This window comes from Peromyscus eremicus, chromosome 1 (assembly GCF_949786415.1).
Source record: "Peromyscus eremicus chromosome 1, PerEre_H2_v1, whole genome shotgun sequence".
NCBI classification, from domain to species: Eukaryota; Metazoa; Chordata; class Mammalia; order Rodentia; family Cricetidae; genus Peromyscus; species Peromyscus eremicus.
In genome coordinates this window covers 92,248,473-92,273,396 of record NC_081416.1, presented here as the reverse complement: position 1 = coordinate 92,273,396, position 24,924 = coordinate 92,248,473, and the positions used below count along the sequence as shown (strand labels likewise).

Here is a 24,924-nt window from a genome sequence, read left to right as displayed (position 1 = left end):
CAGGAAGAGCTAGAAATAACAAGAAAAAGGTCTACACAGCAGCACCAGTCATTATGGAAATATTAACTGAAGCCTCCATGAGCTGCTACTTCACACTCACAACAGTAGTAAAATGACTATAATTTAAAAAACAACAAATGGCAGGCTGTAGTGGTAACGGCCTTTAATCCCAGCACTCAGGAGGCAGAGGCAGGTGGACCTCTGAGTTCGAAGTCAGCCTGGTCTACAGAGTGCCAGGACAGCCAAGGCAGTCAACAGAGAGAAACACTGTCTCAAAAAAACCAAACCAAAAACAACAAAACAAAACAAAAAAGGTTTAAAAAAAACAAATGCTAGAGTGCATGAGGAAAAACTATCAGTTGTGGGAAAAAAGAACAGTACAGCCACTTTAATAATATTTTGGCAGTTTCTTATAACATAAACATAAATTTATAGTACCCTCAAAAATTTCACTTCAAAGTATCTGCTCAAGAGAAATGAAAATGTCTGTAGAGTCTTATATATATTATCAGAATAGCATTCAAACTGGAAATAATTCTAAGTGATGAATAAACAAACAAAATATAATATATTCATATGGTAGAATATTATTTATCCACAAAAAATAATGAAGTACTAATATATACTACAACTCAGATGAACCTCAAAATAATCTAAGTGAAAGAGACTAGTCCAAAAGGGCCACATATCATATGATTCTATTCATATGAATTGCCAGAAAAAGGCAAAGTTATGGAGATGGCAATCAGAATAGTGGTTACCTAGGTCCAGAAATAGGAGTGAGAATTGATTATAAATGGTGGATACTAGACTACTTTTTTTTCTTTATTTGTTATGTGTGTGTGAATGTGGCACATGTGTGCAAAGAATGTGTGTGGAGGTCAGAGGACAACTTTTGGGAGCGGGTTCTCACCTCTCCACTTTGTTTGAGGCAGGGTCTTGTTTGCTGCTATTGCTGGGCCACATACTCCAAGCTAGCTAGTCCAGGCGTTCTAGCCCAATTTCCTGTCTTCACCACCCATGTGACTGTAGAAGAGCCGAGTTAACAGATGCACACACTACAGCGTCTGACTTTTTACACAGATTCCAGGAATCAAACTCAGGTAGTTAGGCTTGTAGGGCAAACATTTCCCCTGAGGCTCCCTCTCAAATCACCTCTCAGGCCCAACACTGCATTTTCAGTTCATTAAAATATCCCAAAGCAGGACTGTGATGATATGGGTACAACTCTGAAATTTTATTAAAATTCACTGAATTATATACTTAAATCAGGTGAATTCACGGCTCACCAAGCCCATCCATTGACACGACCTAAAGACTGAGAATCCCTTTGGATCGTGTAAGGGATCCACCCCCCGCTAAGAAGTGTTCCATAACGTGGGCCTTTCGCCCCATTTATGCCCTGCTGCTCACCAGCGGGTGCTGCTGGGTCACTAGCACTGAGACTTCGGGCTGTCGCCATAGCTCAGTGGTGTTATGAAAAGTAAATGACCCATTTCTTACTTTAAAGTGATGGGATTAATGCTTGAAAGGTGGGTGCAGATCCCAAGAGAGAGATAGGGGGTCAGCCTGGTCTACATAGTGAGTCTCCAGCCCAGTCAAGGCTATACAGTGACTCTCTGTCTCAAAAATTAAAAAAAAAAAAAAAAATTAAATTGAAAAAAAAAAAAAACACACCAAAATTGTGTGAATCCATCCTTCCAAGGGAGGGATGAAGAAGCTGCAGGAAGGGAATATTGAGACACACCCCACACACACTCCTCTGGCCTCCCCTGAAGTCTACCGGTCCCCATACCCACAGCCTCCATCCCCAGCCCTCGAGCGCCCTTCTGACAGAACGCCCTTTTCCCAGCCCTACCTCCTCAGTCGTGTTGTTCAGCTAGCCTCATCGCGTCCTCACACAAAAGTGGTTTGGGAGTGGCGACAGCCCTGAATGCGGAACGAAAGAGCCGCTGCAGTATTCTCACAACTTTTTTAGCTCAACAAGCGCCGGGATTCACACAGACCCGACGGGGCGGGACAGACCTCGAACAAGCACCGCGTCGCGTCCGTCGCTAGTTCCAGCCGCGACCACGTGCCCCTCGAGCCCGGCCCCGCCCACCTCCAGGCCCCGCCCACGGCGCCCAGCAGTTAGCCCGGCAACTGGCGCGAAAGGGCGGCCACGGGAACGCAGGCGTGTTCGGAGGAGCGCGGCGCGCATGCGCCCCGGAGAAGCAGGTCGGGTGAGGGGCCGCACCCAGGGCCCTGGAGGCGGAAGTGTAAGGGACTGGGGTCCTGTCTTCCAGTCCCCAACTTGGAGCTCACGATGCGGGCGGAGGGAGAGCTGGGGTTGCGGGGGAAGCTTCCTCCTGGATCCGGGCCTGGGTGCGGCTGACGCGCCGGTGTCTGTGTGTGTGCCCAGGGAAACATGGAGTACTGTCTGGCGGCCGCGATGCTGAACGGGGTGGACCGGCGCTCACTGCAGCGCTCGGCTCGGCTGGGGAGGGAAGTGCTGGAGCGCGCCAAGAGAAGGGCAGTGAACTGGCATTCTCCGGAGCGATCCAAAGGCAGCGTGGGGGTCCTTTACCGCCAGGACCCCTACCAGGAACGATGGTCGGTCCCCGGTCCCCAGCGCCTCCTAGGAGAGGTGAGGGCGCGAGCTGGGGGACTGCACAGTCATTCTCGGCCTCCCACTGGGCCACCTCCATGGCCGAAAGATGCAAAGTATCTGGGCAAAGAGTGGAAAAGTCCTTTGGAAACTTCTTTTGACATTTTTTATTATTTTACAGGGGTCTCGAGTAGCCCAGACTGGCCTTGAACTCCTCAAGTACTAGTTTTAAAGGGATTGTACACCGGCGCAGTGTGACCAATTCTTTATGAGTAACAAAAGAATAGTTACTCAGAATAAAATAGTATTCTGTTTGTCTACTTTTAAAATATAATTTCTTGCGGAGTGTGGTGGTGCACGCCTTTAATCTTAGCACCCAGGACTCGGAAGTAGATCTCTGAGTTCGAGGTTACACTGATCTACATAGCAAGTTTCAGGCCAGCTAGGGTTACATAGTGAGACCTTGTCTAAATAAGTAAATACAATTCTTAGTGTGGTGTCAGAACTTGGGAGATCAGGGCAGAAGGATCAGGTTCAAGGCCAGCCTAGTGTACTTGTGACCCTGTCTCAAAAACCCTAAAAAACAATAACAGCTTTTTTCTACTAGTTGATAGTAAGTAAGGCCAGCTAACCTATTTTAGTTCCTGGAAAAATTGCATGTCTAGTTTACTGAGTTAGAATTCCTTCTCAGCAAGATCTTTCTTCCCAGTTTCAGCTTGCAGAAGCTATCCTAAAAGTGAAAAAGGCTATTTCTCAAATGATGTCCTTTTCCAGTAGAGACTCGTAGGTTTCACCTGTGACTTGCCATTTATTCACATAGAGAGAAGAAAGGCGCCCAACCCTTAGTGCTTCCTTCAGAACAATGGCTGAATTCATGGACTATACTTCAAGTCAGTGTGGGGTAAGTTGTTGCGAACTCACACTGTGCTCCTGATCTGTGCTAGGAACAATCAGTACTCCTCCATCCACGGACCTACAGGCCTTCATGAGCAGATTATAATCTATTAAGCCAGGTGGTAAACACAAGTTAGAATTCATTCAACAAATATTTATTCATCCTAACTGTAGTTGTTGAAGATACAGCAGTAAACAAACCAGAAAAGGTCTTTGCCCACATTGAGTTTTCAGTTGTGTAGGGGAAGAATATGGTGCTTATTTCTTGAATTCCACAGTTAGTCTAATTTGAAGATGTTTCCTTTTCCCTTTGAAATTAAGTTAAAACCCTCAGAGTCACTCCTGAGTTGTTTTGTGTTCAAAATGTGTTGAATCAAAAACTGGAAGCCTGTATGTTAGCTCTTAACCTTCAGTGTTTGTTTCCAGTTCATGGTGAATGTCCCAATGAGTTCGTAAACAGGTGTTGATGACAGAGATGGCCATGTGAAACAGGTGCAGGTGTTCAGTTTCTGCTTCACAAAGATCAACCAGTTGGCTCTTTTTAATGGCAAATCTGCTTCCCAAAGGTCAAACCATGTTCTGTAAATTTGAGCTAGCCAGTTGGCCGCTCTTAAGACTCACCTAAGACATGTGACCAGAGCAGTGAGAAGTTAGGAGTATACTTCTGGACATGAAGCTCCCCTCATTCTGTTCTTTAGCTTCCCATGGTAAAGTTCAGATTTCTGAAGCCCCAAGCTTAATTATTGACTTCTTTGATTTCCACTGAGAGATGAATAGTAAATTATGACAACACCATGCAAGATGTAGTCATTGAAATGAGGAAACAGATTTTAGGTTCTGACACCCATACACTGAGGTTGAGGGGATGGATGTTAAAGGCAGACCAGCCAACACTGAAGGAAAACACAGACTGTTTTCTGGGAATCACACCAGGCTTTACATGTAAGTGCCCTGGATTTAAGGATACTGGTGTATAAGCGAGATGGAAAAGAATTGGTTTTGCTGTGCTTTCAGACTTCAGATGTTAAGATCCCCAAACTGCCAGTCTTTCTGTTTTGTTGGAGATAAGATCTCAAGTAGCCCAGGCTGGCCTCAGACTTGCTACTTACCTAACCTTGAACTCTTGATCTCCTTGCTTCTACTTTCTGAGTATAGGGATTATAGGCATCCACTGCCATACCCAACCCCCATCTTTTACAAACATTCTTTAGATTACAATAGGATTTCAACCAAGGAGCTACGGTTCAGAGACCATTTTTAATGTTCTTATTGTCCTAAGGAGGCATTAGAGTGATCTGTAACTTCAGCTCCACTATAAAGTGGTTAACTTAAACACTTGGTTCATAGTTCAGTCAAATAATAGTTGTCTTTGAGGCTTAGCAAACTGGTGTTCTTTATGTAGGTTGTCAGCTATGTTCCTCTTCAATCCTGTTACAGACTGGTGCTTCATAACTTCTTGGTCTTTTGAAGATTTAGAAAAGTGTTCTGGGTTTGGCTCCACAGTTTTAAAGTGGCCTTAAAATGTCATAGGTCCATGTCCTGAGTTCTCTCCCCAGCCTCTCGTCACATTCCTTTGACGCTGTCCCTACAGTATGTTCCAGACAAACTTGTGACATCTTCATTACTCATAGTCAAGGGCAAATCTAAGGTTAACTTGGAAGAGGAGGAAGGAACTAAACAAGAAAAATGTGACTTTTCTGATCTTTTGGGTTATTCTTAAACTAGAATCTCTCTCCTGCCATTATTTCCCCTGTGCAGAACCCTGGTGTAAAAGACTGCACGGCTTTTAGGTGTAGGTTTTGTAGCCTTCCATGCTCCTCCAGCTCAAGGAACGCCTCCATTCTTCCCTCCTCCTCGTCTGAGTGCCTGGAAGTAAACACAGAATGGTTGATCTGACTCTGTCAGGGGAGGAAATGAAAGGGTGAGTGTATTTGACGTGGAAGTGAAGATGTGAAAACCTTTACCTAGCAGAGAACATGATCCTGCCTACCTTTATTTACTTCATCAGAGTTCTTGCCCTACAGAGGCAGCAGGTGGCAGCAAAACCATGCCAAATGCAATTTCCTTGTCTTAGCATCTCAGGCCTAGGCCTGTGGAAAGGACAGGTAATTTACCTTTTTTCTCATGCTTCCTTCCATAACCTTACTGTGCACAAGTACCAGAGAATCTTTCTGAAAATTTGGCCAGAATATTTAAATGTTCTTTCACATTATTTCTCTAGAAATACTACTCATCTATGCCAGAGGAAGGAGGGGCAACCCACGTCTACCGTTATCACAGAAGGAAGCCTCCAGAAATGTACATGTACTCAGACATAGGACATGATCGAGAACAGGTACAGGTCTCCGTTGTTCCAGGCCATGCCTGTAGCCTCTCAAGGTTGAGACAGAGATTTGTAAGTCCCTGTGGGATTTTTTGTCATCGGATACCTCTGTGACTCAGCATTCTAGTGCTCAGCAGACATGTGTGACTTCATAATCTCCAAGAACTTACAAAAATAGGAGTTTGTCTGAAACTTAAGATTATTTCACTCTAGGATCTTCAGCTGAACCTGTGATCCTGGGCTGTGAGGTTCTTGGGCAGGCTTAAGAACCACATATTTATATATACATCTAGGAATACAAAAGAGGGTTGTTGTCTTAAGCCACGTGTAGCAGCACAGACCTTTAATCCCACCACTTGGGAGGCAGAGGCAGGTAGCTCTCTCTCTTGAGTTTGAAGTCAGACTGGTCTACACAGAGAATTTCAGGGCAAACAGGCCTATATTGACTGTCTCAAAAACAACAAAAGACGTTATTTTTAACTATATATGTGTGTCTGTGTATGAGTATGTGCACATAAATGCAGGTGCCCAGCAATTCTAGAAGAGGGTGTTGAGTCCACTGGAGCTGAAGTTAACAAGTGGTTGTGAGCCACCCAGTGTGAGCACTGGGAACCAAACATGAGTCCTCTGCCCTTAGCTACTGAACTATCTTTCCAGCCTCCAGAAAAGAGATTTTTAATAGTTATATCTTACTGAGATAGTGATACTGCTATGTCTTTGATAATTTTTAAAAAGGAAATGTGAGTGGGGGTTGTCTCATTAAATATTTTTCATTTTTCAGACAGGGTCTTGCTGTGTTGCCTACTCTGATCTTGAACTGGTCTCAAGTGATCCTTCTTCAGCCTGTAGGGTGGCTGAGACTACCTTGGTTTTTATAAAGATAAGAGCTAGCAGCCCCTTATCACACACTCTGTCTTGTTTGGTTGGTTTGGGGGTGTTTTGTTTTGTTTGAGACAGGGTTTTTCTGTATAGCCTTGACTGTCTCGGAACTCACTCTGTAGACCAGGCTGGCCTTGAACTCACAAAGATCCTCCTGCCTCTGCCTCCTAAGTGCTGGGATCAGAGGTGTGCGCCACCACAGCCTGGCTCACACTTTATCGTTTAATATGTGTTAATATCTTATGATATTAAAGATTAATATCTTTTAATATGTTTTGTACAGCTTTTGGGTTGGCAGTCGTGGCAAAGGAGGCTAGCTGAGAGCCAGCGCGCAGTGGCAGTGGGGGCAGGGAGCGGCGACGGGCGATGGGCCCTGCCAGCTGGGTGCCTCTAGGAGGCTGGGGGGGGAACGACACTGGCCTAGGCAGGGCCCCGCTGGGTGGCGCCTACAGATTTAAGCCTCTTAAGAGTCTGGAGAAAATGGCAGAGACAGCAGCAGAGCCTTCTGGCAGCTTGTTGTTCACTCAGACACTCACAGTCACACTGTCCTGGCTAGCCTTAAGGACCAGAGAGAGAGAGGCTTTCTCTGTGGTATTACTTTAATTGTGGAGAATGTGCATTTCTGAGTCCACAAAGCTTTACTTGCTGCCAGTAGCGAATATTTCTCAATGATGTTTGTGGAAGTGGGCGAGATTGGCCAGTCTATTTATATGTTGGAAGGCATGGTTGCAGACACCTTTGGTATTCTGCTGGAATTTATCTATACAGGGTATCTACAGGCCAGTAAGAAAACTACAGAACAGATCCTGGCTACTGCTCAGTTCTTAAAAGTCTGTGATCTGGTAAAGGCTTACCCAGACTTCCAGACTAACCATAGCTCTCCAAAGCCGCTGGCTCTGAACGGCACTGGTACTCCAGTGGTTGTTATTTCTAGTAAGAAGAATGATTCTCTAAAACGGAAGCAGGGAAGACCAAGAAAGGGCAATAGTGTGCGAGAGGGGAAATCAGAACTCGCTTCAGAGGAAGACATGCAGCTCAGAATGAACAATTCAGTTCAGAATAGACAAAACTTGGTGGTTAAAGAAGGAGACGGTGTGGAGCTGAGTGCACAGATCCCAAAGGAAAAGGCCTCTGAATCCGCTGGTGAGCCAGGTAGAGTGGAGGAGATGCTCGCTGAGGATGAGAACTGTGACCCCAAGGCTTAGGATGGACAGGATAGCCTGAGTAGGCACAGCAAGTGGAGGATTCAGAGATCTGTTAAACTTAAAGATTACAGACTCATTGGAGATGAAGACGACCAGTGTTCAGCCCAGAGGATATGAGGGGAAAAAAGCGCGCCAGTGGTCCTGAGGCCTGGTGTAAAGACTGTGGCAAAGTCTTTAAGTATAATCACTTTTTAGCAATCCACCAAAGATGCCACACTTAGAGCAACTTGTTGAGAAATTTGGAGTTGTGGTCATGACAGTATTTATTTATTGTTCAATTTCTATATGATAGGCATTATAATAAAGCCTTCTTACATGCCATTTTATATAGGTCTCTTAGTAATCCCACAATAGGTAATATCTCGTGTACAGATCCAGTCTGACTTTGAGCAGGCTCACCCATGCCATGATAACCCAGCCAACCTGATTCAGAACCCTTGGTTTTTGTTTTGTTTTTTGTTTGTTTGTTTTCTTATCAAGTTATTAAGCACCTCCTGCCTTTTGATTTGTGAATGTTCCTCATCTTGGCAGAAACATTCTCTTGCCCTGTTCTACAGATGTCTTTATAGTTTAGCCATCTTGTAAATATTCCTCCTTTTGGATATCTCTGACTCAGCGTTGGTATTTGTCCACCTTGTTACTGAAATGTCCTTTGTCCTCTCTATGGCCAATATGGCAGCCACTAGCAACACAGGGACCCTTTTTCCTCTTATACAGTACTGAGGATGGAACCCAGGGTTTAGGTGCATGCCAGCCAAGCATTTTACAGCTGAGCTCTATCCCAGCCCTACATAAATTTTATCACTTGAGTTTTAGATAGCTAGACTGAGAAACTGAATTTTAATTTTGTTGTTTGAATAACCACATATGTCTGATGGCTACCATATTGGACAAGGTATCTAGCAGAAATTCTCGAGTTCTTTCTTGAGCTGTTTGATTTCAGGTCAGGTTGTAATTGTCACTTGTAAGCTTATGTATAGGGGCTAGTGTTTTAAATTTTGCTGTCCCATGACTTAGTGGCCCCTGCTGCTGTGTTTCTGAGCCTGCACATTAGAACCACCCAGAGCTTCTGCAGCTCCCTGTGCTCCTCCACACGCAGGCTTCTGGTTGACTTGTCTGGGTTGGCCATGTTTGAAGTTTCCCAGAGATGGAGCTCTGTCCATAGAGTGCATGTACAAAGCCCTGGCGTTATTCCCCAACACCACAGAAACGGGGCAAGGTTGCATGTTCTGTGATCCCAGCACTCCACAGGTAGAGACAGTAGGATCTAAAGTTCAGGGTCATCCTTGGCTGCAAGGCAAGCCAGTGATACATGAGGTGCTCTCTCAAAAAAGAAAGCCCCTCAGAAATTATGTATATTGAAAACTTGAATTAGGGTACTTTGGACAGAACAGAATCCCAACTATGTGTTGAACTGTGGTGGGTTCTATTTTATTTTTTTCTAATGGGCTCTGTAACTAGTAGATTCGAATACTAGATTGTATTGTAGCTATTTTTATCCAAGTTGTGCATAATTTAAAGCATTACATTGTTCAGTGAAACTTAAGGAGAAAAAAATATGTGTTGTGCAAAAGCCAAAGGTTCTGTTTGTTCAACAGAAGTAGGCTTTTTTTGGTTTTGAGTTTACTTAAACTCCTCTAATTATTCTCAAAGTTGACAGACTTAAGTCCAGAATCAAATCCCTGACTTCTCTGGTCTATGAGTCATCTTAGGGTAGTAGAGTAAAGGGGTCTAGTGACAGGAGTGAGCATGGGGATGTGAGTGGACTCAGTGCAGGCTGCAAGAACCCTTTGAGTTGTCCTGAAATCCCCTTTCCACCCTGGCCTGATCTCTACTAAGAGCAACATTCCTCTTTCCTGTGATGGACAAAAATGGTACCTCTAAGGCTTTATCCATGTTCCCTGCTAATACCGTTCCTAGGAGAAGCAGAGAAGAAAACTGTGTTTGTGAAAGTCTGTTGGGTGTCATGACTTTAGCATTTCAATCTTCCCTTCCATCCAGGAGACCAAGGCTCTGAGTTAAGTGAATCCTTCTAGTGAGTAACAGGACATGGGATTTAAATTCAAGTTTGCCAGACTCCATAGCTCACATAAGGAAAAGTAACAATGGAAAACACATGTCTAAAAATAGCTTTAAATGTACCAAACAGATCATTAATAACAGATGACAGATGAGAAAAGGCATAGGATATAATCCTAATAAGATAAGAGAAAATGTCTCTGCTTTCAGAAGGTCAAAGCTCAGGTCATAATCGATATTTATCTTGACAGAGAAACAGCAGAGAAGAGACATCTGTTGGTCCAGGAAGTATCTACCAAACATCAGAGCATTCTCAAGAGGCATCCTGGCCTGTGAGTACAGAGCTTCATGTGTGCTGGGCTTCACTACCCTTCTGTAAGCCAGCTGACTTGTTACCAATTGGGCTCCATTTGTATGGAGCTCTACAGTGTCTTCAAATTGAGAGGTTTACTTGAAGGTCCACAAGATTTTGGTTCAATTCAAAATTCTGTTTTCTTAGTGTTTTCCTTCACTGGAGGCTTAAGGGATGCTCTGTGTGCCTCAGCTCATAGTTGTGGTTGGAAAGAATGTTAAGTATTCACAGCTTCCTTCCTAGGCTCAGCTGGGCTGGCATTGGCCCCTGCTAGAATTCCACCATCTGTTGAAGCAGCAGGAGGGTCTGACCCTCTGCTTGTAAAATGCAGCCATTGCTGAAATTCCAGAATGTGTACATGTGGTGATACTGGGTTCCAAAACATTTGAAATGTTTCTGTGGAGGAGAAAAAAAGAAATAGATACGGGTTTTTCACTTTCAGGACCAAGGAGTAAGTAAGTAGTCTTTGAGCCTAGGGAGTTTGTTTGAGACTTGGAAGAGCTGGAATTGGAGGAAGGAACTTAGACATGTCGCTGCAATAAATCCCTTTTTGTTTGTATAAAGTTTGTTACTAACCAGGATTCAGAGTTATTAGCAACTAAAAAATTTTGCTTCTAGTACAAATGCAAGCTGTCAGCTGTGGGTATCTTCATTAGTGCTGCTTTTGGTAATTCTGATTGGCCTGGAGTTCCAATGTGAAGATGAATTTTTTTTTAGGTTTATTTTATGTGTATGTGTGTGTACTTTCATGTATGTATGTATACCACATGCATGTTTGGTACCCTCAGAGGCTAGAAGAGATTGTCAGGTCCCCTAGAACTGGATTTACAGGGTTTGGTGAGCCATCACCATTGCCTGGGTTCTGGGATCCAAACCTGCATCCTCTACAAGAGCAGCAAGCAAGTGCTCATAACTCCTGAGCCATCTCTCCAGCCCCCCACACAAATACAGGCTAACCTCAACGCTGCCGTGTATGGAGATGAATGGAGCATATCCTTGGCTAGGATTCCAAGGCCCCTGTGTATTACACAGTTGTCCTCTGGTAAACAGCAGTGTCATTACCACCCTCCTCACATCAGTTAAAGGGTGTCGGACCTTTAATTTTTCAGAAGTGGAAGAATGATAACATAAAGTAGCTGTTGAAAGTGTTGACCTCAAGTCTGTCATCAAGGCAATGTGGGATGAAATTTCATGGAAGTACAAATATCACTTATTCCTGCTATAGAATTTTCTGGCCAGTAGTTTCATTAGTCTCCCTTATGTGGTGTAAGAAATGACAACTCTGCCCGTGGTTCTTTCCCAGCACTGAGCAGACATGAAGTAGCTACCCAGATACGTTTTTGGTTTGTTTTTTTTTTCTTTGAGATAGGGTTTCTTTATGTAGCCCTGGCCATCCTAAAACTCACTGGGTAGACCAAGCTGGCCTTGAACTCAGAGATCCTCACCTGCCTCTTCCTCCCAAGTGCTGGGAATAAAGGTGTGTGCCGCTATGCCCAGCTCAGCCCAGATGCACTTTGGCTCTTAACCTGCTCTCTCCTGGTTTGTGACTTTGCCTTTTTGCCGTGTGAACTAAGGCCCATCCCCTGCAAATACACGTGCCCTGAGCCACTTCCCAGCCAGGTATGAAGTCTAGCCTTGGAGGATGGTTTCTACTCAGTTCAGCTCTGAACACTGTCCCATCAACTCCAGCTTTCAGGGCTTTGCAACATAAAAGAGCACACCTTCCAAGTAAGCGCTTCAGTGACAGAGGGCGTCCATTCATATTATTAGCTTAGGAGAGAAACAGTGCCTCATCTTTCCGAAAGGAGTCTGGCAAAGCATGATTGAAAGACCTTGCCAGTCCTAAGTGCCATTTTCTACTTCTGATTCCCAAGCAGCCTTTCCCTCTCCCTAACTCCTACTCCACCTAGGGTTTTCCTTTGTGTGCGTTCATGTGTTTTTTTTTGTTTGTTTTTTTTCAAATCAGGGTCTTTCTCTTTCTGTGTAGCCCTGCCTGTCCTGGAACTCTCTTATGTAGACCAGGCTGGCCTCAAACTCACAGACTGCCTCTGCCTCCAGAAAGCTGGGATTAAACACGTGAGCAACCACACCTGGCAGGTGTTCTTTTTATAATTCGTCATGTTTCTATAACACTTTCTCATTTACAAAGTTTTGACATGCTTGCTTGTGGGTAGGTATTCTCACAGATTTAGAAACCGGGCAACAAGCATTAAGGCTGAGAATCACCAAAACAACAGTGTCATCATGTGACCAAGCTGAGCCTTGAAGGCAGGACCCCATATCTGTACATTCCTTCCCACCTCTGGCACACAATGGCGAAGATCAGTCTTTAAACCACCTTGCCTCTTTACCTTTCAGGCTGAGGACATCTCTAAGGACCTCTACATAGAAGTGTATCCTGGGACCTATTCTGTCACTGTGGGCTCAAGCCCTTTAACCAAGAAGACTCATGTGGTCGAAGTTGACTCGGGGCAAAGTGTGGACTTGGTCTTCCCTGTATGAAGTTGACCATCACTGCCATCATTTTGCTCTTTTTTAAACAGCAAGAAGAATAAAATCACCTATTAATTGTCTTAATAATGATATATTGATGCTACTTTTAATGCTGGCTGTCAGGGGGCAACCTTTGTGAACTGGAGTCTGTCTCTTTCAGAGCTCATTTTACCTTGAGATTGATTATAGAAGTCCCCCATCCTTGTGTGCCTGAAAACAATAATGTAATGGTGCTGTCTGAACAGCTCTTACTACTGGCTTTCCAAATAAGTGTTAATTATGATAATAAAGGGAGAGATTTGGAACTAAAAAGAATTCATTTTATTGGTATTAAAAAGAAAAAATACAATGTTCCCCATGTACAACTGTAGGCTTTATGAGAAGACAGCAGTGGCACACCCTGCCCCTTTTGTGATAGGTATCCTAAGCCATTCAGCAGGCCCCTGGCAGGAAGTCCAGTGCAGGACCACCAGCTCCTGTGGCCCTCACAACAGGTGTCTTCCAGATGCTGCTTCCCTGCAGGAGATCTCGGGAGGGGAGCAGGCCCTGTTAGACATTCTCACCTGCAGCCTGGGCGCAGCCTCCTTCTGTTAAGCTTTGTCAGCCGCTCTTTTTAACCTCTTTTCAAGTGTTTACCTCATTTTCCTTAACTTCCTCTAGGAGAAAAATCTTTGGGGTTGGGGATTTAGCTCAGTGGTAGAGCACTTGCCTAGCAAGTGCAAGGCCCTGGGTTCGGTCCTCAGCTCCAAAACTTCAATCTTATAGGCTGACTGTAATTTTAAAGATTTTTGTTTTGTTTCTGTTTTGATTTTTAAGATGAGACAGGATCTCACACTGTAGTAGCAGACCAGTCTAGTACACACCTAGGCTGGCCTTACACTTGCAGTAATCATCCTGCCTCAGCTTCCCAAATCTTGGGATTTACAGACATGAACCACAATACCCAGTCTGCCTTTTAAGATTATTTCTGTGTGTATGAGTATTTTGCATACGTACCATGTGCATGCCTGGTACCCACAGAGGCCAGAAGATGGTTGTTGGCTGCCATATGAGTGCTAGAAGCAAACCTGGGTCCTCTTTAAGAACAGCAAATACTCTTAACCAACGAGTCCACTCTAGCCCCAGTTTTTAAAATTATGTATATATGTGTGGACTTGTGCGTCTGGAGTATAGGTACCCTCAGAGTCCAGAAGAGGGGATCTGACCCCTGGAGCTGGAATGACAGGTGGTTGTGAACTGCCTGACTTGGGAAACATTTTATAGGGAGCCTTGCACATCCTTCCAGAAGCCTGGAATGAACTTTGTGGGTCCTCTGCATCTTCTGACACATGCAAAACAGTGGATATGTAGTTTTCTGGAGAGGGGCCATATTTTTACCATCTTCAAACAGAATATGACCCCAGGAAGAACTACTTAAGGAGCCCCTTAGATGCCCTGCCCAGGCATTCTGCTTTACCCAGATGCTCAGGACTTTTCTAAGGGAATTGTTCCTCTGATTGTTCTAATGCCTGGCTTCGTTGTCTGTGTTCAGCTTCTGGTTGAGTCTGCTGTGGTTTCTTGTTGGTGGCTTCCAGGGCTAGCTCCTGGGTAGTCCCCACAACTGCGGCTGGCACTCTGTCCTGTTGGTTGTCCTTGTCTTTTTTCTTATTGTGGCAGCAACATCTTGTTCCTAAACCCAAGATCAGTTAGTGGAGCCGGTGCTAGAGACAATGGGAAGTACCAGCCTGTCTTTTCCTTCTAGCTTAGTATCCTTGTAAGGGAATGCAGAAGGCCATGTTTGGAGGGCAGAGGACCCACATACCCGAGGATCACAAGAGGTAGAGCTGAAGGCTGATGGTCAAACTTTGGAACTTGACAGACTGGCATCAAGTACTGTCTGATGGAGTGCTGATACTTAGTACTGATTAAATACTAATCCTGTTTAGAAGCCAAATAGTACATTTCCTACAAGGATACAAAGCTGGAAAGGAAAAACCTTTGTTACCTGCTGTTGTCTCCAGCCCTGGCTCGCACTTGGCTTTGGGCCTATCAGTCGTCTTTGCCAGTTGACTATGACAGGCAGTATGGCCTCTGCATGGTGACTCCCATCTATAATCCCAGAACCAGGCTAGTCTAGGTTTGACCCAGACCCTGTCAAAACTGCTAAGAACAAAAACAGCAGGGGATGGGACTTCTAACGAATAGATCTAAAAAGGAAGAAATAGCTGGGGGGGCGGTGCTTTCCCATATACCATCTAGAACATTCTCTGTGGATTTAGAATATTCCTGATGTTGCGCCATGGGCTACTCCAGAAGCTTAAATCTTTTCTTGAACTGCAACAAAACACCTAGGACCCAAAAGATACATTCTTCTTCTTTATGATTAATTACTAGAATTATTTTATTTTCTTGAAGATTGATTTTTAGCCCATCTTTAATCCCATCACTTGGGAGGCAAAGGCAGGCTGATCTCTTGAGTTTGAGAACAGCCTGGTCTACAAAGTGAGTTCCAGGACAGTCAGGGCTACACAGAGAACCCCTGTCTCAAAAAAGAAAAAAGATTCATTTTTATTATATATGTGTGTGTGTGTGTGTGTGTGTGTGTGTGTGTATCTGTATGAGTGTATGTCATATGTACTTGGGTGTCTATGGAGGCCAGAAAAGGGTGTCATATCCCCTGGAGCTGGAGTTAGCAGGTGATTGTGACCTGTCTGATGTGCATGCTGATCACTGAACTCTGGTTCTCAGGAAGACAATAAGCACAGGTTTCTCTGTGGAGCCCTGGCTGTCCTGGAACTTACTCTGTAGACCAGGCCAGGCTGGCCTTGAACCTAGAGATCTGCCTGTCTCTGCCTCCGCCTCCCAAGTGCTGGGATTAAAGGCGTGTGCCACCACTCCTGGGCAAACAATAAGCACTCTTAACCACTGAGCTATCTCTCCTGCCTCAGAATTTATTTTGACAGGAAAAACTGATTTGCATATATTTTAATACAATGATTGGGAAAGAGACTGAACATGGGTCTAAGCAGCTTTAGGTAGGAAGTGATAGCATGGATGTAGGGCGGGAGAGAGTCTGCTTGTCCTTGACTGGTTTCTGTCCACTCTAGAGATTTCAGATCACAGCAATGGAAACCAAACCCAGAAACCTGGGCCTGTCTCATCACCACAGCCCCTCTGGTTAACCCCTGTTGCTCTTCCTTACGAGAGTAGGTACAGCCTTTCTTTCTCCAGGCTGTGCCAAGCAGGAGCTGGTGGAAGTCAAGAGTCAGTCAGCATGAATGTTCGATTTGGGAACTATTCTCTTTATCCTGTCACTGGTTGGGAGGAGGATTCCAGAAACAGCTGTTTCCAAGCAGTTGCTGCCAAGACTTGCTATAGTGAGACCTGGAGACCACTTTAACAGAAGTTCCAGACCTTTCCTCTCAGTTCACCAGAAATGGATGCTTGTCTTTCTAATTATTTCCCTGACAGGGGTAAAGGAAATATCCCCAACTTCGGATGCCAGAGAAATTCCTGAAAGCCTCTTGTAAAATACTACTGCAGGGGCTGGAGAGATGGCTCAAAGGTTAAGAGCACTGACTGCTCTTCCAGAGGTCCTGAGTTCAATTTCCAGCATCCACATGGTGGCTCATAACAGTATGTAACCACTCCCAGGGAAATCTGATATCCTTTCTGGCTTCTGAGGATCCTACATATATGTGTCACACAGACATACATGCAGGTAAAACACCCATACACATTTTATTTAGTTAAAAAAAATCTGAGTAGACTTAGGCCTGCACTGACTTGTGCCCAACCCTGGGGTCTAGAGAAGTCACCCAAGAAAGTAGAAATAAGATCTCAACTTCCTGGAACTGAAGACTTAGTCCTGTGGTGAGAGTGAGCTGCTCACACACTGAGTAGTCCATTCTGGCTAAGTAGCTGTTCTAGGAACAGGCCAGTGGCTTCAAACAAGGCCTGGGCCTCAGTTTGCATAGTGTCTAGTGGCCCTGAAGCCCTTAACACTCAGAGCATAGTATGCCTGCCACAGATCCCTCCTCAGTGGACAAGAGATCAGTGGCAACAGGCCTCCAAAGTGAAGCCCAGGCCATGCTTTTCTAGGCCACCTGCCTCGTGCAACTCTGCTCCCTGACCTAGACTTCTGCTCTTTCTGCAATCTGATGGGAATTTAGATAGGATGGCTATGGGGCAGAGAATAACATGCATCTCCTCTAACCTACCAAGATGTGCTCCATAGTCCTCAGTGCAAGGTGAAGCTAGGGGTTGCCTATCTATTCTAAAATGAGCAGCAAAAGGCAGTGCCCCCCCATCTTACTAAGGGGCCCATGTGGACAGTACAGCCTAATCACTAACATTTAAGGTCTAGTTTCTATACTTGCTCAGGTCTTGACTCTCATCAACACCTGCAGTCAGTGCCCTGTTAGCAGATGAGTGGAGACACAAAAAGGAAGATGTGGCTAGGGATGTTGGTAGAGTGCTTGCCTGGCATGCATGATGCCCTGGGTTCTACCCAGTACCACATAAACCTGGCATGGTAGTACATGCCTGTAGTCCCAGCCCTCGGGAGGTAGAGGTGGGAGGATCAAGAGTTCAAGGTCATCTTTGGTTACATGAGACCCTGTCCCAAAGAAGAGGAGGGTGTTAAATAGAGGTACCAATCAGAGCACAAAGATCAAGCCTATCTGTCCTCTCCTGGGGGAGCTACCACTTTCTACATCTGACATTCTCCCCCACAGCCTGCATTCCATACATTACTTTCAAACCCACCAGAGTGTACCAGATTCCCAAGAGACCCTTGCAGCCCTTAGGCCCTGCCTGGGAAGCTAGCGCCATACCCCAGTATAACATACCTGGTTTTCCAGGGGGGTGGCTCAGGCCCATTTCTCCTCCAGTACCTCCACTCAGGCTTGCGGGGGTCAAATTGCTGCCACGGCTTCTCAGAAAGGATGGGGTCAGTGTTGACTGCCCTGCTTACCATCTGTCTCTCAGGAAGTCCCATCTCCAGATGACTCTCTGAATTCTCTTCCTCAGAGGAGGAGGACATATTGTAGCTGAACGCTGCTATGGCCTCCTCTTTAGGACCTTGTAGGGGCAGAAGCTGAGCTGTGGGCTTCAGCTCCAGCTCTCGGCATTTTCTGGTTGTGACCTCTGAGGTCCCAGTTAGAGGCCACCAGCTAGGCCCCACCAAAGGACAGCCGCAGAAACAGCTCTGATACAGAAGCTGGCAGCGGGCATGAGAGAGGCAGGGAGGGCATAAGAAGGAAGAGTTCAGAGGAGGCTTGTGTGTGGAGCATCCAGTGTTAGGTCCCAGCTGAGAGCAGTGAGGTACCCAAAGAAAAGGACTGTGGTAGTCCCTTGTGTGAGGTGTTTCTAGTCTCTCCACAGCCTTCTTCCAGACAGTGGGGGGCACACACTGGACCCTGTCTAGAGGCACCTTAGTTGTCTTGCCATTCCAGAAGTGAACAGTGATCTCTTCTTCTTTAGATGCTATGAACAGAAATGGGAGACATTTTTTTTTTAATAATTCCTGGTTCTTTAGAATAAAGGTTTCCCTATCCCCAAAGCCAAAACAAAAGCCTCAGCCCCATCCCTCTGCTCTTCCTGGCTCTTCATGTGCCACTGTGCCCAGAGAGCCTGTGGGAATGTCCCCCACTCCCATAGCACACTGACCACCAGCTCTGGAGGATGTACTGGCACCTCCCTGCCTCCTAGGCTGAAGAGGACCTGGAGGGAACTGGTTTTCATGCAAAACCAAAATGCAGCCTTAGCAGAGGCTTTTTATCCTTCTCTGAAGTACAGCAGTGCTGATTGGCTGGCGTAAGAGGATGGTCAGTCTCTGGAGGACTTGGTGAGTGATCAGTCCCTGTGACTAGAATACTTACCCCACCACCACACGCAATGTTTTTGTTGGGTTTGTTGGTTTGCATTTTTGAGATAGGTCTCATTATGTAACCCACGCTACCTTCAGATTCATGATCCCCCTGCTTCAGCCCACTGAGTGCTGGAATTAGAGACACATGACATCACATCATGTGATGGTTTTGGTAATCAACATGGTAGTTCTAAGTTGTTTCTCTTGATTTTATTTTATGCGTTTTGTCTTTTTGGTTGTTGTTTTGCTTTGTTTTCTAAATATTTTTATTAATTTTTATTTTATGTGTATAAGTGCTTTGCCTGGATATATGTATGTGTGCCACATTCATAACATGGTGCCCAGGGAGGCCAAAAGAGGGTACTGGGTCCCCTGGAATTGGAGTTCCAGAAGGCTGTGAGCTTCCGTGTGAGTGCTGGGAACTGAATCTGGGTCCTTTGCAAGCACAGCAAGTGCTGTTAACTACTCCAGGCCCCATTTTTTTTTTTCAGACACTCTTACTCTGTAGCCCAGGCTGCCTTCAAATTTATAGCAGTCCTCTGGCTCAGCTTCCTAAGTGCTGGCATTACAGACACAAGCCACATGCCAGCTTCTGTCCTCTCTGATACTAAACATCACATATCCTGGAAGATAGGACTGTGGATCTGCTGCCCCTGCAGGGTGAGGGCGCTGGGGAGGGTGTGAGGGTTCTGTTTTTGTGGTTCTGAGACTGCTGAGCCATGACTCCCAGCAGTGCTCCTCTGGGGAGCCGTGACCCCCAGCAGTGCTCCTCTGGGGAGCCGTGACCCCCAGCAGTGCTCCTCTGGGGAGCCGTGACCCCCAGCAGTGCTCCTCTGAGGAGCCGTGACCCCCAGCAGTGCTCCTCTGGGGAGCCGTGACCCCCAGCAGTGCTCCTCTGGGGAGCCGTGACCCCCAGCAGTGCTCCTCTGGGGAGCCGTGACCCCCAGCAGTGCTCCTCTGGGGAGCCGTGACCACCAGCAGTGCTCCTCTGGGGAGCCGTGACCACCAGCAGTGCTCCTCTGGGGATGTCAGGTTGGTCACAGGAGCTTCCTCACCTCTTTGGCCTTTTTGTTTCTTCAAGCCCAAGAGAACAGTACCAGGGCCGAACTGCTGCTGCTCTGGTTCCCAGGGTGCCAGCACCTTGTCACCCGGTTGCAGTGAGTGTGGCACAGATGGCGAGAACTGAATAACATCTTCTGGAAATACAACTCTCCGTTGTTGGGCTGGCAGCTTTAGGCCTGTGACAAGGGGAGCCTCAAATTCCACAACCAGGGCCCCCCGCCTCTCCAGCTATGGGAAAGGAAATAGAGGAAGATTTGACATTAGGTTCCATAATCAAGAGCCCTGGCTGCCCTTGCAGAGGACCACGGTTTGGTTCCCAGCACTCACATGGAGGCTCACAGCTGTCCATAATTGCAGCTCCAGGGGATCTAACACCCTCTTCTGGCCTCTGTAACCACCAGGCATATACACATGATACACATGCATGTAATCAGGCTGTCTTAGTTACTGTCCCAATGCCTTGATAAAACACCGTGACCAAGGCAACTTATAAAAGGGAGTGTTTACTGGGCTCACGGTTTCAGAGGGTTAGAGTCCATGGCCATCATGGTGATGAACATAGCAGGAAGCAGGCAGGGATGTGCTGAAGCAGAAACAGAGCTTACCTCTTGATCCACAAGAACAAGGCAGAGGGAGCTGAGAATGGTACATACAGGCTTTTGAAACCTCAAGCCCACCCCAGTGACACACCTCCTCCAACAAGGCCACACCTTCTCATCTTTCCCCAACAGTTCCACCAACGAGGGACCAAGCATTCAAACATAGGAGCCTAAGGGGGCCATTCTCCTTCAAACCACCACACAGACAAAGCACTTATACACATAAAATAAATCTTAAAAAAAAAATTGAAATACAATAGGGGAACAGAATGAAATACAACAGGGGAACAGAGAGTGACCATGCATACCCATAATCTCAGTACAAGAGAGGCTAAGGCAGGAGAATTACTCTTGAGTTTGGGGGTAGCCTGGGCTTTATACTGAATTCTGAATTCCAGGTCATGTTGAGGTACATATCAAGTGCCAGGGCAGCTGAGGCTACAGACTGAGACCCTGTTCGAAGCAAACAAAAAGATGGGGCAAGCAAGATGGTTCAGTGGGGAAAGGGGCTTGCAGCCAAACCTGACTACCTGAGTTTGATTCCCAGGCCCCACATGATGGAAGGAGACAACTGACTGCCCCCGTTGCCTTCTGACCCACATGCCATGGCACATGTACACACATGAGCACACAAACACACACACACACACACACACACACACACACACACGGAACCACGTTCACAAAGTCTGACTCTAGAAAGGAAAGTACTGGAGCTGGGAATGTAGCTAGTTGGTCGAGTGCATACCTAGTATGTAGAAGACCTGGGCTCAATCCCCAGCACTACATAAGCCAAGCATGGTAGTGAAACATACAATCACAGCTCCTGAGAGGCAGAGGCAAGAGAATCACAAGTTCAAAGTTCAAGGCATCCTGGGATACATAAGGTCCTATGTCAAAAAGTTAAAACTTGGGACCCGAGAGATGGCTCAGTGATTAAGACCACTTACTACTCTTACAGAGACCCAAGTTTGGTTTCCAGCTCTCACAGGGCAGCTCACAACCGTTTGTAACTCCAGTTCTGGGTGGGAGCGGGGATTCTACACGCTCTTCTGGCCTCTGTTGGCATTACATGCACATGGTATACTTAACATTCACACAGACATAAAATAAAACTCATTTTAAAAAGAGAATTTTAAGCCGGGAGGTGGTGGTACACACTTTTAATCCCAGCACTTGGGAGGCAGAGGCAATGGATCTTCGTGAGTTCAAGGCCAGCCTGGTCTACAAAATGAGTTCCAGGACAGCCAGAGCTGTTATACAAAGAAACCTTGTCTTGGGGGGAAAGAAAAGAGAGAGAGAAGTCCAAGCCAGGTGGCTTTAGGGGTTCACTTTTCAGCATTTGATGATTTGCCCTTCTGTTAAATGTGATAAGCCAATCATATGCTACATTGTGGCTATTAAAAAGCAATGTTAATTGGGAGCACACTCCTTTAATCCCAGCACCTGAGAGGCAGAGGCAGGTGGATCTCAGAGTTTGAGGCCAGCCTGTTCTACAGAATGAGTTCTAGGACAGCCAGGGCTACACAGAGAAACCTTGTTTCAACAAACAGAGAGATCCACGAAAGTCGCCACTGAAGTGGAGCCCAGGCCTGGCTCCTGGTATTTCAGAACAAGATTGTGTATGTGAGCGCAAGTGCCCACCTGTGAGAAGTACATTGCCGTTCATCTTTCAGGCTCAGGCCCGTGATTCAACACACTGAATCTTCCTGAACAACTGATGTACATTTTTTCTCATTGTTAAGGGATAAACTGTGTTCTCCTTTCTGCAAGTTGATGGGTTCAAGTCTTTGTCCCAGTACCCCAGCATGCGATGTCCCCTTAGGAATCGGGCCATTGCAGGTATAATTAGTTAAGGTCACAGTGAGCATGGCAGGCCCTTATTCTAACTGATGTCTTTATACGAAGAGGAGATTTGCGGGGCTGGAGGGACTGCTCAGTGGTTAAGCATACTCGCTGTTCTTGTAGAGGAACTGGGTTCAGATCCCAGCACCCACATCAGGCAGCCCACAGTCACCTGTGGGTTCAGCTTTAGGAGATCCAACCCCTTATACACATAAATAAAAATCATTTGGGAAAGAGAGGAAATGTGACTAGATAATAGAGAAAGCCATGTTAAATCGAAGGCAGAGATCAGGGTGCTGCTTGTTCAAGCTAAGGAAACTCTACGATTTTGAGCAAATACTTGAAACTATGAGAGGGGCAGGAAACAGACTCGTCCTCGTGGCCCTTAGAAAGACCCACACTTGAAATGCCTGACTTACAGCCTCAGAATGGGAAGCACACAGTAGGTTTCTGTCAGTCACACTGCTCGTCTTGCAGCACTTCACCCCACAGCCCTAACAACTCAGCCAAGAACCAATGTACTTCCGAATGTACGCAGCCAAGACACATCGGGTGCAACAGCGCCACCCAGAGGAGCGTGTGGGGAGCTAGTGGGGAGAAGCACTTGCCTCTGGAGCAGCCTTGATCTGAGCCAGATAATAAAAGCCATCAGGTTCCCTCCTGGCCAGGACCCAGGGGCCAGCAGCATCTCCGACTCTTCCCAGCCAGCTAAGCCCCTGCCATGGTGTACCAGCAGTGTGGGAACATGGGTGACAAGAGGCGTACCTGGGAAAAGCAAATGATATCAAGGGGTGAGCACAAAACCCTAAAAAACATCAATAGACCATAGAAAGGGCTCAGAGGGTAAATGTGCTTGCCACCAAGCCTGACAGTCTGAGTTCAAACCCCAGACCCCACATCATGGAAGAAGAAAACTGACTCCCATAGGTTGTCCTCTGACTGCCACATGTGTCCCCACCTAGATAAATATATGAATATAAAATAAAATAATAAAACCAGTAAGATGCATGCCTCGGGGTCTGATCCGAAGAGACTCACTGCATGAGGATAATAAGGGTGTGAGCAACAGAAATCCAGGGAGAATGTGGCAATCTATGACTTCCTGTAGGACCAGCTAAACCTCTGGAGTTAGTAGAAAGTGAAGGGCACAGAGGGCTCTTTTTTGGACTGCACATTGTTTCAGGATAACCAAAATGAAATCTGCTTCTCTACTTGTGTTAATCAAAGCTTGAAAGACAGCATGGGATTCTAGGATGAGGTGACAAAGTGACAGGGCAGCCAAACTGTAAGTCTCTTGGCTCCAGGGGTCAGAGGGATGTGGAAGTCATGGAGCTGGGCAACGGAGGAGCTCCTGAAGGGACTGAGGAGTAGTGGAAGGCAAAGCCAATTCCGAGGATTCTCTGGCCTGGGGCAGTTGCGGAATGGAGGATCTGGTCTTTGGGGTTTTTTGTTTCCTTCAAATATTTATTTTTTGCTTTTTGAAGTGTATGTGTTCAGATTCCCTGGAGCTGGAGTTACAGGAGTTTGTGAGCTGCCTGATGTGGGTGCTGGGAATTGAAGTCAGGTTTTCCGTGAGAATGAGTATGCACTCTTAACTGCAGAGTAGTCTTTCCAGCCCTAGAGGGCCTGGGCTTTTGAAAAAGCTGTTTTGTAGGCAAGCCTGAATATAAAGATGTTTAACTTGGAGAGAAAAAAAGAAGACTGGGTGGTGGTGGTGCACTCTTTAAATCCCAGCACTCAGGAGACAGAGGCAAGCAAATCTCTGTGAGTTTGAGGCCAGCCTGATCTACAGAGTGAGTTCCAGGACAGCCAGGGCTACACAGAGAAACCCTGTCTCAAAAAGATCAAACCAAACCAAAAGAACAACAAAAAAGCTTAACTTGGCCTTGAACAAGGTGTTCCAAACAAATAAATTAAGAACTTGAGCAATGGACTGGAGAGATAGTTTAGTGATTAAGAGCACCTGTTGCTCTTGCAGAGGACCAGGATTTAGTTTCCAGCACCCACATGGCTACTAACAAGCTTCTGTAACTCCAGTTCGAGTAGATCTGCTGCCCTCTTCTGGCCTCTGCAGGTACTGTATGCATGTAGTACACAGACATGCAAGCGGGCAGAACACCCAAACACTTTAAAAAAAAAATTTAATTTTTTTTTTTTAAGTTGAGTATTTGGTCTGGTATGCCCCTATCCCAGGCAGACTGGTCCCTGGAACTTGCTAGAGGCTGAAGTTCCATTGCCATCTCATAGCCACACTTTAGACCGCTGACCGAAGAGGCCATTCTGGAAAATCCCAGGCATTTGAGGCGCTTTCAACTGGACCAGGAACAGAAGCGAAAGGAAGGACAGAGGGCAGAAGCTGGTACCTGGCGAGTGTGCAGTTCATGGGCAGCCAGGGTGCCTGCGTGGCAAAGGGACAGGTGAAGGGGTCGCAGGGTGGCGCGGCACCATCCAGGTCAGGGGCTTTCCGGGTTGTGGCCACACTGCAGTATTTGGGCAGAGGCAGCCCAGGCCTGGTAGAGGGCTGCATGGCCCTCAGAGCACCCACCTGGAGCAAACACAAGCATCACAGTTGTCTCAGCCCGGCAGAGGACACTCCCCAGGGTTCCCACACACACCCAGAGTTTCCGCTTTGGAGTACCTATCTCAGAATGTCCCTCAGGATCTAGGGAGGGCCGAAAGAATGGAAGCTAGAAACTTAAAGAAGTCCCACTTTAATCCTCCTTCAAAGCTGCATGCTCACAGCTTGTAACCACTTCAAAGAAGAGCCACAAGAAGCTCCCATTGGGTTTTACCTCCTTCCCTCTCCCCAGTGGCT

At 46.2% G+C, this 24,924-nt stretch overlaps 4 protein-coding genes and 1 long non-coding RNA gene across 6 annotated transcripts in view; 2 read left to right on the top strand and 3 right to left on the bottom strand.

Annotated features, from left to right (window-relative positions):
• Dennd2b (DENN domain containing 2B) overlaps positions 1-2,068 on the bottom strand; it is a 192,730-nt gene extending 190,662 nt beyond the window's left edge. Inside the window, exon 1 of the mRNA XM_059269034.1 lies at positions 1,859-2,068. The gene's annotated coding sequence lies outside the window, so the exon portion shown is untranslated. The remainder of the gene's footprint in view (positions 1-1,858) is intronic.
• A 36-nt stretch (positions 2,069-2,104) lies between these two features.
• Positions 2,105-12,844, top strand: Akip1 (A-kinase interacting protein 1). 2 transcript variants are annotated; one of them, XM_059269077.1, is made up of 6 exons: positions 2,105-2,217; positions 2,402-2,626; positions 3,408-3,488; positions 5,703-5,816; positions 10,159-10,239; positions 12,618-12,844. In XM_059269077.1, exons 2-6 carry the CDS (start codon positions 2,408-2,410, stop codon positions 12,759-12,761), a joined length of 639 nt encoding a protein of 212 aa, XP_059125060.1. In that variant the 5' UTR covers positions 2,105-2,217; positions 2,402-2,407; the 3' UTR covers positions 12,762-12,844. The 2 variants fall into 2 exon arrangements, with proteins under 2 accessions (XP_059125060.1, XP_059125055.1); XM_059269072.1 differs by having other exon boundaries at positions 2,143-2,258.
• On the bottom strand, positions 3,621-5,915 carry LOC131915692 (uncharacterized). Its single transcript, XR_009380370.1, has 2 exons — positions 5,751-5,915; positions 3,621-5,571 (listed from the first exon to the last, which is right to left on the bottom strand). It is a non-coding gene; the product is annotated as an uncharacterized LOC131915692 (long non-coding RNA).
• LOC131915681 (zinc finger and BTB domain-containing protein 24-like) lies at positions 7,052-10,151 on the top strand. Its single transcript, XM_059269087.1, has one exon. The coding sequence runs from the start codon at positions 7,352-7,354 to the stop codon at positions 7,886-7,888; it is 537 nt and encodes a 178-aa protein (XP_059125070.1). The 5' UTR covers positions 7,052-7,351; the 3' UTR covers positions 7,889-10,151.
• A 1,383-nt stretch (positions 12,845-14,227) lies between the features above and the next one.
• C1H11orf16 (chromosome 1 C11orf16 homolog) lies at positions 14,228-24,636 on the bottom strand. Its single transcript, XM_059260024.1, has 5 exons — positions 24,473-24,636; positions 22,718-22,874; positions 19,659-19,893; positions 17,582-18,218; positions 14,228-14,414 (listed from the first exon to the last, which is right to left on the bottom strand). Exons 1-5 carry the CDS (start codon positions 24,634-24,636, stop codon positions 14,228-14,230), a joined length of 1,380 nt encoding a protein of 459 aa, XP_059116007.1.
• Positions 24,637-24,924: the final 288 nt, after the last annotated feature.

Bases quoted from the DNA above. Each gene is read 5' to 3' on its own strand.
- Akip1 (XM_059269072.1), top strand. From the start codon at position 2,199: ATGCGCCCCGGAGAAGCAGGTCGGGTGAGGGGCCGCACCCAGGGCCCT. The intron at 2,259-2,401 runs GTAAGGGACTGG...GTGTGTGCCCAG, and splicing joins AGGGCCCTGGAGGCGGAAGT to GGAAACATGGAGTACTGTCT. The intron at 10,240-12,617 runs GTGAGTACAGAG...TTTACCTTTCAG, and splicing joins CTCAAGAGGCATCCTGGCCT to GCTGAGGACATCTCTAAGGA.
- LOC131915681 (XM_059269087.1), top strand. From the start codon at position 7,352: ATGATGTTTGTGGAAGTGGGCGAGATTGGCCAGTCTATTTATATGTTG.
- C1H11orf16 (XM_059260024.1), bottom strand. From the start codon at position 24,636: ATGCAGCCCTCTACCAGGCCTGGGCTGCCTCTGCCCAAATACTGCAGT. The intron at 19,894-22,717 runs GCAAGTGCTTCT...CCTTTCCCATAG, and splicing joins AGATCAAGGCTGCTCCAGAG to CTGGAGAGGCGGGGGGCCCT. The intron at 18,219-19,658 runs GTGAGGAAGCTC...TTCTGTTCATAG, and splicing joins GAAACAAAAAGGCCAAAGAG to CATCTAAAGAAGAAGAGATC.